Genomic DNA, 19,272 nt, shown 5'->3' with positions numbered 1-19,272 from the left:
CTACAAATTAAATGTTGATAAAAGTCATTAGGAAAGAAGTGGAGAGTGCTCAACCAATGAGATTCGAGGTGGAACCGAAACATTTGATCATCATTGAAAAGGAAAAGGCACATCGAGCGCCCACCATTTTTATTTTATTTAAATAACTATTAAAAGCTTTTTAACTAAAAGTAATTTGGTCATTTTAAAATCATCTGAAAGCTAAGTATCTCAAATCAGGTAATGCCAAATTCCAATCTGAAGGAAGTATGCTTTGAATTAATTTCCCTCACACTCCCTTTCAACTAGTCCTTGTGAGCATCGGAAGGAAATATAGGAAAATAGAAAGCATGTACAGGTTCCTGAGAGTCGTAGCTTTCAGGAATGGGGTCATAGGTTTTTGTAACTTAAACCGTTCAAACGCTAGAGCCAAATTCATGTGAAGAAAAAATAATCAACATGCCACATAGGCGCTAGAAGCCACACAACAGATAACCACAATAGTGCTTGTCATTTTGAAACAGAACATAAGAAGAAAAAAATGTTTCACCTTTATTTAACCAGGTAGGCCAGCTGAGAACAAGTTCTCATTTACAACTGCCATGCAGTGCGACACAAACATCACAGAGTTAAACATGGAGTAAACAAACGTACAGTCAATAACACGATAGAAAAGTCTATATACAGTGTGTGCAAATTAAGTAAGATTAGGGAGGTAAGGCAATAAATAGGCCATAGGGGCGAAATAATTACAATTTAGCAATTAAATACTGGAGTGATAGATGTGCAGAAGATGAATGTGCAAGTTGAGATACTCCGGTGCAAAGGAGCAAAAAAAACAACAATATAGGGATGAGATAGTTGGGTGGACTATTTACAGATGGGCTATGTACAGGTGCAATGATCTGTAAGCTGCTCTGACAGCTGATGCTTAAAGTTAGTGAGGGAGATATGAGTCTCCAGCTTCAGCGATTTTTGCAATTTGTTCAGTCATTGGCAGCAGAGAACTGGAAGGACAGGCGGCCAAAGGAGGAGTTGGCTTTGGGGGTGACCAGTGAAAAATACCTGCTGGAGCGCTGGGCTGAGATAAGGCGGGGCTTTACCTAGCAAAGACTTATAGATGACCTGGAGCCAGTGGGTTTGGCGATGAATATGAAGCGAGGGCCAGCCAACGAGAGCATACAGGTCGCAGTGGTGGGTAGAATATGGGGCTTTGGTGACAAAAAAGATGGCACTGTGATAGACTGCATCCAGTTTGCTGAGTAGTGTTGGAGGCTATTTTGTAAATGACATCGTCGAAGTCAAGGATCAGTAGGATAGTCAGTTTTACGAGGGTATGTTTGGCAGCATGAGTGAATGCTGCTTTGTTGTGAAATAGGAAGCCGATTCTGGGTTTAATTTTTGGATTGGGTATGCTTAATGTGAGTCTGGAAGGAGAGTTTACAGTCTAACCAGACACCTAGGTATTTGTAGTTATCCACATATTCTAAGTCAGAACCGTCCAGAGTGTAGTGATGCTGGACGGATGGGCAGGTGCGGGCAGCTATCGGTTGAAGAGCATGCAGTTAGTTTTACTTGCATTTGGAGGAGTTGGAGGCCAAGGAAGGAGAGTTGTATGGCATTGAAGCTCGTTTGGAGGTTTGTTAACACAGTGTCCAAAGAAGGGCCAGAAGTATACAGAATGGTGTTGTCTGCGTAGAGGTGGATCAAAGTATCAACAGCAGCAAGAGCAACATCATTGATGTATACAGAGAAAAGAGTTGCCCGAGAATTGAACCCTGTGGCACCCTCATAGAGACTGCCAGAGGTCCTGACACACTGAACTCTGTCTGAGAAGTAGTTGGTGAACCAGGCGAGGCAGTCATAGGATAGATATAGGTCTGTAACAGTTTGGGAGGCTTGGGCAAGTTGCTGTGGGGGGTGCAGAGCTGTTTACTGGTGTAGGGGTAGCCAGGGGGAAAGCATGGCCAGCCATAGAAAAATGCTTATTGAAAATCTCGATTATCGTAGATTTATCGGTGGTGACAGTGTTTCCTAGCCTCAGTGCAGTGGGCAGCTGGGAGGAGGTGCTCTTATTCTCCATGGACTCTACAGTGTATCAGAACTTTTTGGAGTTTGTGCTACAGGATGCAAATTTCTGTTTGAAAAAAATTGCTTTTGCTTTCCTAACTGCCTGTGTATATTGGTTCCTAACTTCCCTGAAAAGTTGCATATCACAGGGGCTATTCGATGCTAATGCAATACGCCACAGGATGTTTTTGTGCTGGTCAAGGGCAGTCAGGTCTGGAGTGAACCAAGGGCTATATCTGTTCTTAGTTCAACATTTTTTGAATGTGGCATGCTTATTTAAGATGGTGAGGAAAACACTTTTAAAGAATAACCAGGCATCCTCTACTTATGGAATGAGGTCCATATCCTTCCAGGATACCTGGGCCAGGTCGATTTGAAAGGCCTGCTCGCTGAAGTGTTTTAGGGAGCATTTGACAGTGATGAGGGGTGGTCGTTTGACCGCGGAGCTATTACGGACGCAGGATCGCTGAGATCCTGGTTGAAGACAGCAGCCGTGTATTTAGAGTAAGTTTTAAGTTCCTCGGCGTACACATCACAGACAAACTGAATTGGTCCACCCACACAGACAGCATCGTGAAGAAGGCTGAAGAAATTCGGCTTGTCACTAAAAGCACTCACAAACTTCTACAGATGCACAATCGAGAGCATCCTGTCGGGCTGTATCACCGCCTGGTACGGCAACTGCTCCGCCCACAACCGTAAGGCTCTCTAGAGGGTAGTGAGGTCTGCACAACGCATCACCGGGGGCAAACTACCTGCCCTCCAGGACACCTACACCACCCGATGTCACAGGAAGGCCATAAAGATCATCAAGGACAACAACCACCCGAGCCACTGCCTGTTCACCCCGCTATCATCCAGAAGGCGAGGTCAGTACAGGTGCATCAAAGCTGGGACCGAGAGACTGAAAAACAGCTTCTATCTCAAGGCCATCAGACTGTTAAACAGCCACCACTAACATTGAGTGGCTGCTGCCAACACACTGACTCAACTCCAGCCACTTTAATAATGGGAATTGATGGGAAATGTAAAATATATCAGTAGCCACTTTAAACACTGCTACCTAATACAATGTTTACATACCCTACATTATTCATCTCATATGTATATACTGTACTCTATATCATCTACTGCATCTTTATGTAATACATGTATCACTAGCCACTTTAACTATGCCACTTTGTTTACATACTCATCTCATATATATATACTGTACTCAATACCATCTACTGTATCTTGCCTATGCCGCTCTGTACCATCACTCATTCATATATCTTTATGTACATATTCTTTATCCCCTTACACTTGTGTCTATAAGGTAGTAGTTTTGGAATTGTTAGCTAGATTACTTGTTGGTTATTACTGCATTGTCGGAACTAGAAGCACAAGCATTTCGCTACACTCGCATTAACATCTGCTAACCATGTGTATGTGACAAATCAAATTTGATTTGATTTAGAGGGTAGGTTGGTCATCATGATATCTACGAGGGTACCTGTGTTTACTGATTTAGGGTTGTACCTGGTAGGTTCCATGATAATTTGTGTGAGATTGAGGGCATCTAGCTTAGATTGAAGGACGGCAGGGATGTTAAGCATATCCCAGTTTAGGTCACCTAACAGTACAAACTCTGAAGATAAATGGGTGGTAATTAATTCACATATGGTGTCCAGGGCACAGCTGGGTGCTGAGGGGGTCCATAACAAGCGGCAACAGTGGGAGACATATTTATGGAAAGGTGGATTCTTAAAAGTAGAAGCTCGAACTGTTTGGGCACAGACCTGGATAGCATGACAGAACTCTGCAGGCTGTCTCTGCAGTAGATTGCAACTCCACCCCCTTTGGCATTTCTATCTTTTTTGTTTAGATTTTGGAGGGGATTTTTTTTGCAGATCTTTTATTCATGTTCAAAATGGATCAAAGGGCCAGTCAAAATGAATAAACGGTCCGGATCTGGCCCGCGGGCCCTCAGTTGAATAGCCCTGCTTTATGTCTACCATGTTCAATTTAGCTTTTGAGGATACAATATCTACTAAGCAAAAATATAAACGCAACATGTAAAGTGTTGGTCCTATGTTTCATGAGCAGAAACGAAAAATCCCAGACATTTATCCCAGACATCCTTACATACAAAATGCTTATTTCTCTAAAATGTTGTGCACACATTTGTTTTACATCCCTGTTAGTGAGCATTTCTCCTTTGACAAGATAATCTATTTACCTGACTGACAGCTGTGGCATATCAAAAAGCTGATTAATTAAACAGCATGATAATTACACAAAATCTGCAGTTTTGTCTCACAGCCCAATGCCATAGATGTCTCAAGTTTTGTTGGAGCGTGCAATTGGCATGCTGACTGCAGGAATATTCACCAGAGCTGTTGCCAGAAAATTGAATGTTAATTTCTCTACCGTAAGCTGGTTCCAATGTCGTTTTAGAGAACTTGGCAATACGTCCAACCGGCCTCACAACCTCACAACCACGTGTAACCATGCCAGCCCAGGACCTCCATATCCGGCTTCTTCACTTGCGGGATCATCTGAGGAGGGGTGCCGAGGAGTATTTTTGTCTGTAATAAAGCAATTTTTTGGTAAAAACTCATTCTGATTGATGGGGCCTGGCTCCCCAGTGGGTATTTTTGGCCTGGCTGCCAAGTGGATGGGCCTATGACCTCCAAGGCCCATGCATGGCTGCACCCCTGCCCATAGATTAATGCCTAATTAATTTATTTCAATTGACTGTTTTCCTTATATGAACTGTAACTCAGTAAAGTCCTTGAAATTGTTGCATGTTGCGTTTATATTTTTGTTCAGTATAATTTATTGTCCATTTACATGGAAATTCAGCACACAAATACACAAATGTAACACACTATATTACATGCAGCACGGAAAACTGGAACGTTAGCATAAAAGTTGAAAATTAAACCTTTAAGAGCACTGAACTAACACAGTTAACACAACATCTAGCAACAAAATTAGGGTAGCACTATCTGTGCATTATAAGGCATTATAATAGCCTATCATCATCTCCTATAGATAGCCTACCGTTTGGGATAGGAGGCAGCATTTTCACGTTTGGATGAAAAGCGTGCCCAGAGTAAACTGCCTGCTACTCAGTCCCAGTTGCTATATATGCATATCATTAGTAGATTTGGAAAGGAAACACTCTGAAGTTTCTAAAACTGTTTGAATGATGTCTGTGAGTATAACAGGACTCATATGGCAGGCGAAAACCTGAGAAAAATCCAACCAGGAAGTGGGAAATCTGAGATTTGTAGTTTTTCAACTCTTGGCCTATCGAAAACAGTGTCTATGGGGTCAAATTGCACTTCCTAAGGCTTCCACTAGATGTCAACAGTCTTTAGAACCTTGTTTCAGGCTTCTACTGTGAAGGAGGGGGGAATGAGGGCTGAATGAGTCAGTGGTCTGGCAGAGTGCCATGAACTCGTGACACACGTTCACGTGAGAGTTAGCTCGAGTTCAATTGCATTTCTGAAGACAATGGAATTCTCCGGTTGGAACATTATTGAAGATTAATGATAAAAACATCCTAAAGATTGATTCTATACTTCGTTTGACATGTTTCTACAGACTGTTTTGACTTTTCGTCTGCTCGTGCGTCATGAATTTGGATTACTGGGCTGAATGCGCTAACAACAAGGAGGTATTTGGACATAAAGATTAACTTTATTGAAGAAATCAAACATTTATTGTGGAACTGGGATTCCTGGGAGTGCATTCTGATGAAGATCATCAAAGATAAGTGAATATTTATAATTTTATTTCTGACTTCTGTTGACTCCAACATGGCGGATATATGTTTGGGTTGTTTTGGTCTCTGAGCGCCGTACTCAGATTATTGCATGGTTTGCTTTTTCCGTAAAGTTTAAAAAAAAATCTGACACAGCGGTTGCATTAAGGAGAAGTATATCTTTAATTCTGTGAATAACAGTTGTATCTTTTATCAATGTTTATTATGAGTATTTCTGTAAATTGATGTGGCTCTCTGCAAAATCACCAGATGTTTTGGAAGCAAAACATTAACTGAACGTAACGCGCCAATGTAAACTGAGATTTTTGGATATAAATATGGACTTTATCGAACAAAACATACATGTATTGTGTAACATGATGTCCTATGATTGCCATCTGATGAAGATCATCAAAGGTTAGTGATTAATTTTATCTATATTTCTGCTTTTTGTGACTCCTCTCTTTGTCTGGAAAAATGGCTGTGTGTTTTTGTGACTTGGCTCTGACCTAACATAATCATATGTTGTGCTTTCACTGTAAAGCCTTTTTGAAATCGGACATGATGGGTAGATTAACAAGAAGTTTCTTTCATTTGATGTATTGCACTTGTTAATGTTTGAAAGTTACATATTTCTAAAAAATATTTTTGAATTTCACACGCTGCCTTTTCAGCGGAATGTTGTGAGGGGTCCTGCTAGCGGAACCCCTAGCCGTTAATCTTAAAAAATATTATTGGTAGCCTTAATAATTTTTTTAAGATTGAAGCATTTACTTTGAAATACATTTTCTAAAAGCGAAAAGGTAAATTACACAGACTATTTTAGGACCAAGCCATCGTGAATTTAAGATGCCTAAAATAATTTTGTCCATAAGAAATGTAGGTCTAATTGATCTGATATCATTGATTTGACTCAGTCACTGCAACAACGTATTTAGACTATCAAGACAAGTAAAAGCCTAATTTATTGCAAGCGCTCTCATTTTCAGCACCTTGGACAGCGGTTTTAGGCTACATGGGAGTCCTTCTCTGCAGTCGCTGACTTGCTCTCAATTTGACGGCAGCGCGTCCCTGTAAAACGTGTAGGCTGGCTACTCGACTAATATTTTTCATTATACACTGGGCTTTATTAAATTGAGTTAATCATGTAGTAAATGAAACCCACAACAACTTGTGCTTAGCCTACAACTTCACCCAAATACAATAACACACGGACGTTTCCTTAGTTGCAAATCAAATTCCTCGAAGACAAAACAACATAGATCAAGTCAGAAACAACAAGTGATTTTCCCCCGCAGGCTATCAACCTCGGGGTATAATTGGGATTAGCTAAATACACGTCATCCCTCTCAGACAACACACTGTGCGCCGAAGAATATTTTTAGACTGGATTTAGAGAAAGAGGAGCCGGTCAAGTGTTTTCTCAGAGGAAGCACCTTTGTGTCTTAGCAAGTAGAGAGCGCGCAGCTCCGTGTATGTCTCGGCAGCTGGAACGTTCGGACAACAAAATGTCAGCCAATAATGCTTTTCAAGTGGCTAACATTCCATGGAAGAATAACAATTTTACCATGTCGAATAAAGACCCACCTTTCTCGGATCAAGGGGAGACCATTATAGGAGTATACCTGCTGGTGCTAGGTGGGAGAACTTGCTTATGTAGTTGTTGGAATGTAATTTCGTTTTTAAAATGTAGCTTTGCTTTTATGATGCAAATACTTTATTTAGTTTTGCTTTCATGGCAAAAAAATCTGGAAATATGTCACTAATGGCTAGTTACTACTTCATAATTGTTATTTTATTACCTAAACGTTAGGGTAGGATGAATGACAGTAGTTTTTACTAATTTACAACAACAAAAAAGAATCCAGAGAGTAGTCTACATTTATCTTGTTCTTTTTTTACTCTACCATATTTTGATATCGCAATAAACAACGATTGGATGAAGAGTTCGACTGCACTGAAGAATACAAATCACCAATAACAGAAACCGTTGTTAATGCAGTTGTTATACTACTGTTACTGTCAGTGTAGTGTATGGGCAACGGTTAGTGGGTTTGGTGCTATAAGTAGCCCAGGACAAAGAGGGGTGACTCCTGCAACCATTCAGATCCTATCTAAACCGTGGAAATCGTCAATCAAGAAAGAATGGCAGCCAGCTAATCTGACGTTCTTTAAGAGAGGGCAGAAAGACGTGTAATTTACCTGTTAATTGGTGCAAATGTATTTGCATTTATTTAATTTGATCCTGATTTTTGAAATCAATAGTGTGACTGTCATTTTATTTACAGGATAGGTAGGCTACCTATCCTGTAAATACCTACTACTAGCCCTAAAGGAAATTTCATGAAGGAAGGTTTATGCTAATTTTAGTATTTAAATATGCAGTGTTTGAAGAGAGGTCAGTAGGGTTAAAATCACAGATGAGGCACTTTGTCACCTCAATGCATCATGCTGCTTTATGAGCTGCATTTTGTATGGTGTGACTACAATTCCATTACATTTCACAAAACGGACAAGGCCTTTGCTCGTAGGCACTTTGGGACACACTGGTAATAGATGTGGTGAGTTTCCCTCTATGTAATGTTTTTAGCTCCTGGAAAAGAGCTATATAAAGCCAATCAGTTAGTATGTCAATGTTTTATTTCCTCATCAGGTTGGCTGTCGTGGTTTGGCAACAGTATTGTGATCTTCGTCCTGTACAAGCAGCGTGCGTCGCTGCAGCCCACGGACTATCTCACCTTTAACCTGGCCATCTCTGATGCCAGTATTTCCGTCTTCGGCTACTCCCGAGGGATCCTGGAGATATTCAATGTGTTCCGGGACAACGGATACCTGGTTACCTCGATCTGGACATGTCAGGTAGGCAATGAGGGTATCTGGTTGGAGGGGGAAAAGTTGTTTTGAGAATTGAGATGCTTCAAATTTGTATTGTATGTGAATGGTAATGTGTTGCATCTGTAGCATGTGCCATCCTACTGCAGGATCTGATACTATACTCACTCACTGCAATACTCACAAGACACAGACATTACCGCCATCCCATAAAACATGGCATGATTGGACAGGACTTTAGTAGTTCAGGTCTCCTGGAAGGTGATGTCACTGTGAGATGCTAACTTCGCCATCCTCTACACAAATGTCAAATACACAAACAAGACAACTTACATTTACGATTTGCAAAAACACTGCTCTATGGCTTAGTTCCTATTGCCAGTTCTTTATCATTTCCTGCTAATTGCCTAGTTAAGAATATCAATGGTCCACTCCAAATGGAGACTAAGTAAAAATAACACAATGAATAAAGCATAGAAATGTGTTGCAACAGATCATTATATTCACTACACTACAATGGTTCTTTGGGGGGGATGGTCCTTTCTATAATTAGCTTGGTTACGAATAGAATATTAACAATGGGTGCTTCGGACAGTTGATCGTTAATTCAATAAAAAAGTAGCGTGTTGGCACATTCATCACTTTAAGTGATGATGACGAGTTACCTGGAAGAAGCGAGAGGGTGGTTTTACAAGGTGTCACAAAGGCATTATATTGCTAACTACAGCACAAGAGGAAAGGTCTGTAGGCTTTACCTGAAGTGATATAATTTTAACACTATCTTAGGGGGGAATAAGAATGCTTTTGCCACACCAACAGCCAAACATAGATGGATGGTTAAGGTTTGGTACATGCTTATAGCATTTGGTTAAAGAGGAAGCGTGATTTGCACAAGGGCTAATATCAATCAATTTACCACATGGGTTTTTGTTTTAGTGCATAATGTGAGAAAATGCCACCTTAAAAAAAATGAATGCAATGTCTGTGAAATTACAACGTTATCCCTGTTCTATTTGTATCAAACTTGTTAACACAACAACAGTGTGTGTGTGTTTTAATGTTAGTTACAGTTATTTCCCCAAGCAGGTGTTGCTGCTTGTTTGGGACAAACCGTAGTTGAATAATGTCCAACTAACACTGAACAAGAATCTTTTCATTCACTATTGGCCAATGCTAAAAACAATAAGAAAATATCCAAATGAAAACGAACTAAGAGGAGAGACAGAAATGATTTTTAAAAAGACTGAGATAAAAAAAATATATATATATTAAGTAATAGGGGGCAGAGAGGACAGATGAGGAGAGTTTCTTCTGATAAAGAAAAGTGGTCCTGAGGTCAGCAGACATTGAATGCTTGATTATAGAATGGCTGGGTCAGAGTAAGGTGAGAGAGTTGTCAAAGATGAGATTCCGGACTATAGGAAAAGTGTACCTATTAAGCCCACCAAAATCTTAAGTTTAGACATTTCTAACATCTACGTGCCCTAATTGTTGTAAGAAAAGTGGAGATTAATATGAAAGATGAATCTCTCATGTGAAATTGTATGACTTGATTTATACCGTTTGTTAATATAAGAGAAAAATGTTTGATAAAATATGTGGAAAGTCCGGACTGGGTTTAATGGGTACTAAATGTACCCTTTAAACCCATGGGTGTTCCAAATAAGCCCACCTCTAAAAGAATCCATTTAAATATATTTCCTAATGCTGAAAAACTTACAAACTGATATATCTTATGTAAACTTAAATGATAGTAATCTCCCCTAAAGTTATTCAAATCAACTGATCATTACTATTCATCATGGGTGTAGCACTCATAAAAGTGGGTGTCCAACAGTATCCGTAGAGAACAATGTGTGCGCAGGCTTTTGTTCATGTCAACACACCTGATTCGACTAATCAACTAATCATAGACTTCAACCAAGACTTGATAAGTTGAGTCAGTGATACTGCTTGGTTAGAACAAAAACAGGCACCCTCACCGGCCCTCTGTGGATAAGACGCCATGCACAAAGACCATAATACAAACAACTTTTAATGAATTACCTGACAGTTTCAAATTCCCCTCTCTACTGTTCTATTAAAAAGGTACATGTGGTGAACCCAAATATATAAAAACCTGGATGAATGATGGACAATATGTCTGTTTTTTTCTACTGTATTTGTTTTGAGATTCTCTTCCCTACACCTTCCCCCTCTAAGCATCCCTAACAGTATTGTTGGTCTTTCCCAGGTGGACGGCTTCTTCACCTTGGTCTTCGGCCTCAGCAGCATCAATACTTTGACTGTCATCAGTGTCACAAGATACATCAAGGGATGCCATCCGAGTAAAGGTAAGACACTGTGACACGACCTTAACCTTTAATGGTCATCTCAATAATTCCAATAAAGTTGGAAGAAAAATGGCTAGATGTTCTGGTCAGATACAATGTTCTTGTGGGAGCCTTTCTTTGAACTTTGAACTCTTTTCCTTTACCTAGCTCACTGCATAACCAACACAACCATAGGCATGTGCCTAATATTTATCTGGTTGGGGGCTGTGTTCTGGTCGGGAGCACCCCTTCTGGGCTGGGGGAGTTACACAGGTGAGATAAACATGGCTAGTAATCATGTGACATGCTATTTGATACAGGGGCACTTACTTGTGTTAGGTTCTTGTAACATTCTGGTTGGGCAACATTTTCAAGATTTGTATGTGCACAATGACGACAAAAAAAGAATAGCACTAAAGCAAGTTGCTATCTAAAATATTAGTAGAAGACAATCTTTAAACAAGAACTGACCACATTTTGACATATGTGGACCTTTTTTCACACTTACCCTGAGTTTTTAAAGGGCCAAAATAGAGGAAATTCTTACATTTTAAACTATCTTCACCTGAACAAATATTTTTTTAAATGCCAACAAAGAAAAAAAAGATGCATCTCAAACTCCTCCTTCTTTTAGATCGTGGATATGGAACGTGTGAAATCGACTGGGCCAAAGCCAACTACTCCACCGTCTACAAGTCCTACATCATTTCCATCCTCATCTTCTGCTTCTTCGTCCCCGTGCTGGTCATGCTCTTCACCTACGTGTCCATCATCAACACAGTGAAGAGAGGCAACGCCATGGCCGCTGAGGGAGACCTAACCGAAAGGCAGAGAAAGATTGAAAGGGACGTCACTATTGTGAGTAGGATTCAAATCAAATCAGCACATTGGTGCTTCCGGGTTAAGTGGTCATCGCAGTCATTGTGTCAAGAAGCAGTGTAGCTTGGCTGGGTTGTGTTTCGGAGGACGTATGGCTCTCAACCTTCGCCTCTCCCGAGTCCGTACGGGAGTTGCAGCGATGGGACAAGACTGTAACTATCAACTGGGTACCACGCAATTGGGGAGGAAAAAGGTGTAAAAAGAAATATATTAAAAAGAATGTCTCGCAGATACAATTCAAAAATCTAAACAAGAAATCAAGAAATGACAGAGTGAGTCCAATAAACAATCCAGAGTAGATATTAGATATTATATTAGAGTGTGCATGTGTCAGAGTCCAAAAAAATTGCAGATATACAAACAATACTACATATAGACCAAGCGTTAAACGATGGGTATGGATATAACGGTCATCCTAACTTTTGTTTTTTCCCAGGTATCCATTGTCATCTGCACAGCATTCATCTTGGCGTGGTCGCCGTACGCCGTGGTCTCCATGTGGTCGGCCTGTGGCTTCCACGTACCCAGCCTCACCAGCATCTTCACCCGCCTCTTTGCCAAGTCGGCCAGCTTCTACAACCCGCTCATCTACTTCGGCCTCAGCTCCAAGTTCCGCAAGGACGTCGCCATCTTGCTGCCCTGCACTGGCGACGGCAAGGACACGGTCAAGCTCAAGCGTTTTAAGCCGAAAGGCGATGCTCACCAGGGCTCTGGAAGAGGCAATGGACTCAAAGCACCTCCTCATCACCCGAAGGAGATGAAGTATGCCCCTGGAAATCCGTATCCAAACATAGGAGAAGACATTACAGAAATGTAAGTGTATTTCTTATGAAAATGCTCTGAGATGCTCAGCTCACACATAGGCGACTTTACTTGAGGCAGGCACGTCTTCATGGGCTGACTTGTTTTTATCCAAAAATGATCTTTCTCTTCCCCCCTCATTCCAAAGAACTCCACACAAACCAACTTTACCTCAGATAGAACATGTACCATAAGAAACAGTTGAAGTGAATTAAAGTGCCATTAAACTTTGATAGGCTACAATAATAAGCTACAATACCCAAAGAGAACTCTACTAATAGAAGAAAAAAAAGAGGATACTTCTAAAGCCCCTGCTCTACGCTCACGCGTGGGACACCTATCGGTTTAGAACGAAGCAATCCATTCCACTCGCGCAATCTACTATCAAAGGCTGCAAGGTTGATTGTGCCGACGAGGAAGTTGTAGACTGCTTTATTAAGGAGTCTAAATCAAGTCGAACGTTGGAGAAAAATTAATTGAAAGGGTCTTTGATACTCCACAGGACAACAGGTTGGCAGATTTAATTTTTGTTTTCTTTATCGTCATGCTTCCTTCAACTTATTTCATGATGCATCATATGGGGATGATTTCTGTATTTTCCTTTAAGGAGCCTACCGTTACTCCTTAAGGTCCAAGGACCCTGTACACTGCACTAAAATATAAACACTACATAGAGCAATTTATACAATTATACTGAGTTACAGTTCATATAAGGAAATCAGTCTATTGAAATTAATAAATTAGGCCTTAATCTATTGATTTCACGTGACTGGGAATACAGATCTGTTGGTCACAGATCACTTTAAAAAAGGTAGGGGCGTGGATCAGAAAACCAGTCAGTATCTGGTGTGACCACGATTTGCCTCATGCAACGCATTTCCTTCTCATAGAGTTGATCAGGCTGTTGATTGTGGCCTGTGGAATGTTGTCCCACCAGTCTTCAATGGCAGTGTGAAGTTGCTGGATATTGACGGAAACTGGAACACTCAATGGGTGACATGTCTGGTGAGTATGTAGGCCATGTGTAACGGTTTTCCGTATGAGAAGGAGAGTCGGACCAAAATGCAGCGTGTCGATTGCGATCCATGTTTTAATAAACAAACGTAAAACACGAATCAATACAAACACTACAAAATAAAGAACGTAACGAAAACCTAAACAGCCTATCTGGTGAAAACACATAGACAGGAACAATCACCCATCAACACACAGTGAAACCCAGGCTACCTAAATATGGTTCCCAATCAGAGACAATGACGAACACCTGCCTCTGATTGAGAACCATATCAGGCCGAACATAGAACTAGACAAACTAGACATGTAACATAGAATGCCCACTCAGATCACACCCTGACCAACCAAAACATAGAAATATACAAAGTAAACTATGGTCAGGGTGTGACACCATGGAGGAACGGGGACATTTTTAGCTTCCAGGAATTGTGTACGACATGGGGCCTTGCGACATGGAGCCGTGCATTATCATGCTGAAACATGAGGTGATGGTGGCAGATGAATGGCTCGACAATGGACCTCAGGATCTCATCACGGTATCCCAGCGCGTTCAAATTTCCATCAATAAAATGAAATTGTGTATGTTGTGCGTAGCTTATGCCTGCCCATACCACAACTCCACCGCCACCATGGGGCTCTCTGTTCACAATGTTGACATCAGCAAACCACTCGCTCACACGACGCCATATACGTGGTTTGCAGTTGTGAGGCTGGTTGGACAGACTGCCAATTTCTCTAAAACAACATTTGAGGCATTCAAGTTCTCTGCCAACAGCTCTCGTGGACATTCCTGCAGTCAGCATGCCAATTGCACGCTCACTCAAAACTTGAGACATCTGTGGCATTGTGTTGTGTGACAAAACTGCACATTTTAGAGTGGCCTTTTATTGTCCCCAGCACAAGGTGCACCTGTGTAATGATCATGCTGTTTCATCAGCTTCTTTATATTTCACACCTGTCTTGTGGATGGATAATCTTGGCAAAGGAGAAATACTCAGTAACAGGGATGTAAACATGTTTGTGCACAACATTTTTGTGCGTATGGAACATTTCTAGGATCTTTTATTACAACTCATGGAATATGGGACCAACATTTTACATGTGGAGTTTATATTTTTGTTCGGTTTACGATATCTTCAGAGGTAGGTTCTGGCAGCCAAAACAGTCAAAATACTCCTTCTAAACGTGAATCGATTTAAATTGCGATACGGTTCTAGAAACATAAAACCCTTTACTTTCATATCACATCTAAATGCAAAATATACAGTAACTGTATACTGTTTTAACCGGCTTTATCACAGTTGAAGCCTATAGTATTTTTCAATGACCACACGTTTCTGGCAACCTTCATCCTTTACACATAGGTGTTCGGCGCATACTAGATAGCTAATTAGTACAGGTGGTACCTCTGTCTGTCGTCTGTCTTCCGTAATCACGCGCTGTAACATGGATATGCAGTATGGCGTGTGGGATTAATAAGTCTAACCCTATAAAGGTGTGTATCAATGTATCCTTTTGTTTTGAGATTTTATTTTCTCGTAGATATGAAAGATTATGTTTCCAAAACCTTACTGCAAGCGATGCCTGTTAACAGAACTCCCCCATACATACTCCCCCGTCCAATGACTCTTATGTGTAATGAAATGGAACTGAGAGTCATGTTCAAAGTCATGTGAGACAAGTGCGGACTATGAAAGCATTGCATTACCTACTAAAAGCACTATAGGTGCTTTTCCTGTTTTTCCATGTTGATTCCAACATGGCGCCGCCTGAGATGGTCACCTCGCATCGCGTTCTTAGGAAACTATGCAGTATTTAGCTTTTTTTAATGTATTATTTCTTACACTGTTACCCCAGGAAATCGTATTACATACAGCCGGGAAGAACTATTGGATATAAGAGCAACATCAACTTACCAACATTATGACCAGGAATACGACTTTCCCGAAGCGAATCCTCTGTTTGGACCACCACCCAGGACAATGGATAGGATCCCAGTAGGCGACCCAAAACAACGGCGCCGCAGAAGGGGCAGACGGAGCGGTGTTCTGGTCAGGCTCTGTAGACAGGCACATCACTCACGAGTTTACTACTCTCTGTTTCACGGAAACATGGCTCACTCAGGATACATTATCAGAGTCGGTACAGCCACCTGCTTGGGGTCCATTTGTAAGACCCATTTGCGACCAAGCTTTAACTTCCTGACTGATGTCTTCAGATGTTGCTTCAGTATATCCACATAATGTTCCTTCCTCATGATACCATCTATTTTGTGAAGTGCACCAGTCCCTCCTGCAGCAAAGCACCCCCACAACATGATGCTGCCACCCCCGTGCTTCAAGGTTGGGATGGTGTTCTTCAGCTTGCAAGCCTCCCCCTTTTTCCTCCAAACATAACGATGGTCATTATGGCCAAACAGTTCTATTTTTGTTTTATCAGACCAGAGGACATTTCTCCAAAAAGTACTATCTTTGTCCCCATGTGCAGTTGCAAACCGTAGTCTGGCTTTTTATGGAGGTTTAGGAGCAGTGGCTTCTTCCTTGCTGAGCGGCCTTTCAGGTTATGTCAATATAGGACTAGTTTTACTGTGGATTTAGATACTTTTGTACCTGTTTCCTCCAGCATCTTCACAAGGTCCTTTGCTGTTGTTCTGGGATTGATTTGCACTTTTCGCATCAAGGTACGTTCATCTCTAGGAGACAGAACATGTCTCTTTCCTGAGCGGTGTGATGGCTGCGTGTTCCCGTGGTGTTTATACTTGCCTACTATTGTTTGTACCGAGGAACATGGCGTTTGGAAATTTGGTCCCAAGGATGAACCAGACTTGTGGAGGTCTACAATTTTTTTCTGAGGTCTTGGCTGAATTCTTTTGATTTTCCCATGATGTCAAGCCAAGAGGCACTGAGTTTGAAGTTAGGTCTTGAAATACATCCGCAGGTACACCTCCAATTGACTCAAATGATGTCAATTAGCCTATCAGAAGCTTCTAAAGCCATGACATCATTTTCTGGAATTTTCCAAGCTGTTTAAAGGCACAGTAAACTTAGTGTATGTAAACTTCTGACCCACTGGAATTGTGATACAGTGAATTATAAGTGAAATAATCTGTCTGTAAACAATTGTTGGAGAAATTACTTGTGTCATTCACAAAGTAGATGTCCTAACCGACTTGCCAAAACTATAGTTTGTTAATAAGAAATTTGTGGAGGTGTTGCAAAACTAGTTTTCATGACTCCAACCTACGTGTATGTAAACTTCTGAATTCAACTGTACGTCACAGTAGTGACAAATAGTACCTGCCACCTAGAATAACAGTCAGTGTTATCAACAATTTGTGTACTTATCCTCCATTGGACATGAATATTCTTCTATAGGATGGATGCTAAAGTGTATAGTCTGGCTGGGGTCATACATTTGAACAAACTCCCCTATACCAGGGTTTAAATATACTGTTTTTTGTGTGCTAAAAAAAACAGTGGGCTCACCCTGCAGACACACTAGACTGTTCCTGCTTTCTGTGATTCCTCAAATGGGTAAAGAAGAGAGTCATTACTACAATTCTTCAAAACTTTCCAATTGTTAATACACGCAATGTACGTAAACCTGTATACGCTTTCTGCCATAATTCAGTAGAATGCAAACAGACTCCAGTACACCTCAGGTCTTCAAGGATTATTAGCCTGATATTGGAGCTTGCTGCAATGTCTGCAACAAACAGTTTACTAGTCTAGACCACGGTTAAGTTAAGATTGTTTCTTTCTGTGGGGATATTACATCACTTGCGTCGTGAGTAGTCGTGACATGTTCTTTCTCCCACATATTGGTTCAACTGAAGAGGTTCCAAACCGCCTTGGACCTGTTTCAACTCTGCAGTGGTGATGTACAGGACAGTCCTCAGCTCTGTTTGTGTCTGTCGGTGTCCTTTCGGAAATCACATTACCCTTTTAATCTCCTCCATCACCATACATTACAGATTACAGGACCACACACAGAAGGCTTTGAACCAAATGCGGCCGGTTGAATTGAATTTAGCCTGATCTGTTGGGGGTTCAGTGGGAGTTGAAGCAGGTGATCAACCTGTTTAAACTTATATTAGAGAGAAGAAAAATAGAGCTTATATTGAAGGGTTGTACATTAACCAGCTGTCACTTAGCATTTTGGGTGAAGTGTCGCTGCCACCTTAGCCATAAATCGACATATTTCACACACAGCATATGATTATAGTGGAATTTGCCTTAAAACTCGGTGACAACAGCAGTAATGTGCACATTTGATTGATTTCCAACACATATAAATACTCATTGTACATATTCATTATGGCCCTTAAAGCTCCACAAGTGTTTAAACAAAGTTTACTCACAAATATTCCATTGACATTGGTTGATTAAACTGAAATTGCAACCAACTTCTATGGCTTGTTTTAGAAATAGCGATATTTTGGAGAGGATTTAATTTTCAAATAACCAAAAGTGAGAGGTTGTGATCTGAATAAAGGGAAAAAGACATTATTGAACATGGGGTGAGACATTCATAGTTCGGATTTAAGTGTAACTTTTGTATGACTGACGACTTTAGTGAGAGGTATAATGCTTTAATATTTAATACTTTCTGCCCACCAAATTCATATACATTATATAAATTGGTCCATTTAATTTTGCCTGCCTTGCTGTTCCAAATAAAATTGAATATTTTTTGCTCATATCATTTAGACACAAATAGGTAAAGTAGGATATGGCTAAAGAGTTAATCAGGGAAATTTTTCCACAAATAGACATATTTTCCTTTCCATGGTAGCAAGATCTTATCTATTCTTGCTAACTTTCTATTAACATGCATTGTAGTGAGATCATTTCTTTCTCTCGGGAAATGTATACCGAGTATGTCCACATCACCGTTAGACCATTTTACTGGTAATCTACACGGTAATGTAAAAGTTTTTTTTTTTTTTTTGATCCAATGCATAATATCGTACAATTACCATAATTTGGTTGTAATCCAGAGAAGTTAGAAAAAGTATCTAGTTCCTATATAAACCTGTGGAGGTATCCAAGTTGTGGATTCAAAAGAAAACAATCATCAGCGTACAATGACACCTTTTGTTTTTAAGCCCTGGATTTGAACACCTTGATATTATTGTTGGATCTGATTTTAATAGCTAACATTTTGATGACCATAATAAATCCATATGACTACAGTGGATAACCTTGTTTTTTCCTCTTGACAGTGGAACTCTTTCTGAGAAGTAACCATTATTTACTATTTTACAGTTAGGGTTACTGTAAAATAACTTTAACCTGCTATTTTATAAGAGATTCTCCAAAGTTGAAATATTCGAGGCATTTATATATAAATTCCAGTCGTACTTTATCTAAAGCCTTTTCAAATAAATACCAGACCTGGTTTCCCAGATCTTTCATAGTGTTCTATTGTTTTCAGTACTTGTTTTTAGTACTTGTCGTATATTATCTCCACTTTATCATCCATGTAAAAAACCTGTTTGATTAGGATGAATAATATCCGACAATACCTTTTTAATTCAATGCGCTATGGATTTTGCAATTTTTTTTGCATTACATGCAATCATAATTGACTGTAGCGCATATAAAGCGTCGGTGGCTGAAAACACAATCC

At 40.4% G+C, this 19,272-nt stretch overlaps 1 protein-coding gene across 1 annotated transcript; it reads left to right on the top strand.

The window, feature by feature from the left end:
- Positions 1 to 7,296: 7,296 nt before the first annotated feature.
- LOC139423526 (opsin-5-like) lies at positions 7,297 to 12,643 on the top strand. The gene is made up of 6 exons (XM_071175127.1): positions 7,297 to 7,441; positions 8,457 to 8,662; positions 10,869 to 10,968; positions 11,116 to 11,220; positions 11,582 to 11,805; positions 12,263 to 12,643. The coding sequence occupies exons 1-6, from the start codon at positions 7,312 to 7,314 to the stop codon at positions 12,641 to 12,643; spliced, it is 1,146 nt and encodes a 381-aa protein (XP_071031228.1). The 5' UTR covers positions 7,297 to 7,311.
- Positions 12,644 to 19,272: the final 6,629 nt, after the last annotated feature.

This window comes from Oncorhynchus clarkii, chromosome 13 (assembly GCF_045791955.1).
Source record: "Oncorhynchus clarkii lewisi isolate Uvic-CL-2024 chromosome 13, UVic_Ocla_1.0, whole genome shotgun sequence".
Lineage (NCBI taxonomy): Eukaryota > Metazoa > Chordata > Actinopteri > Salmoniformes > Salmonidae > Oncorhynchus > Oncorhynchus clarkii.
This window is presented reverse-complemented; position numbering and strand designations above follow the sequence as displayed.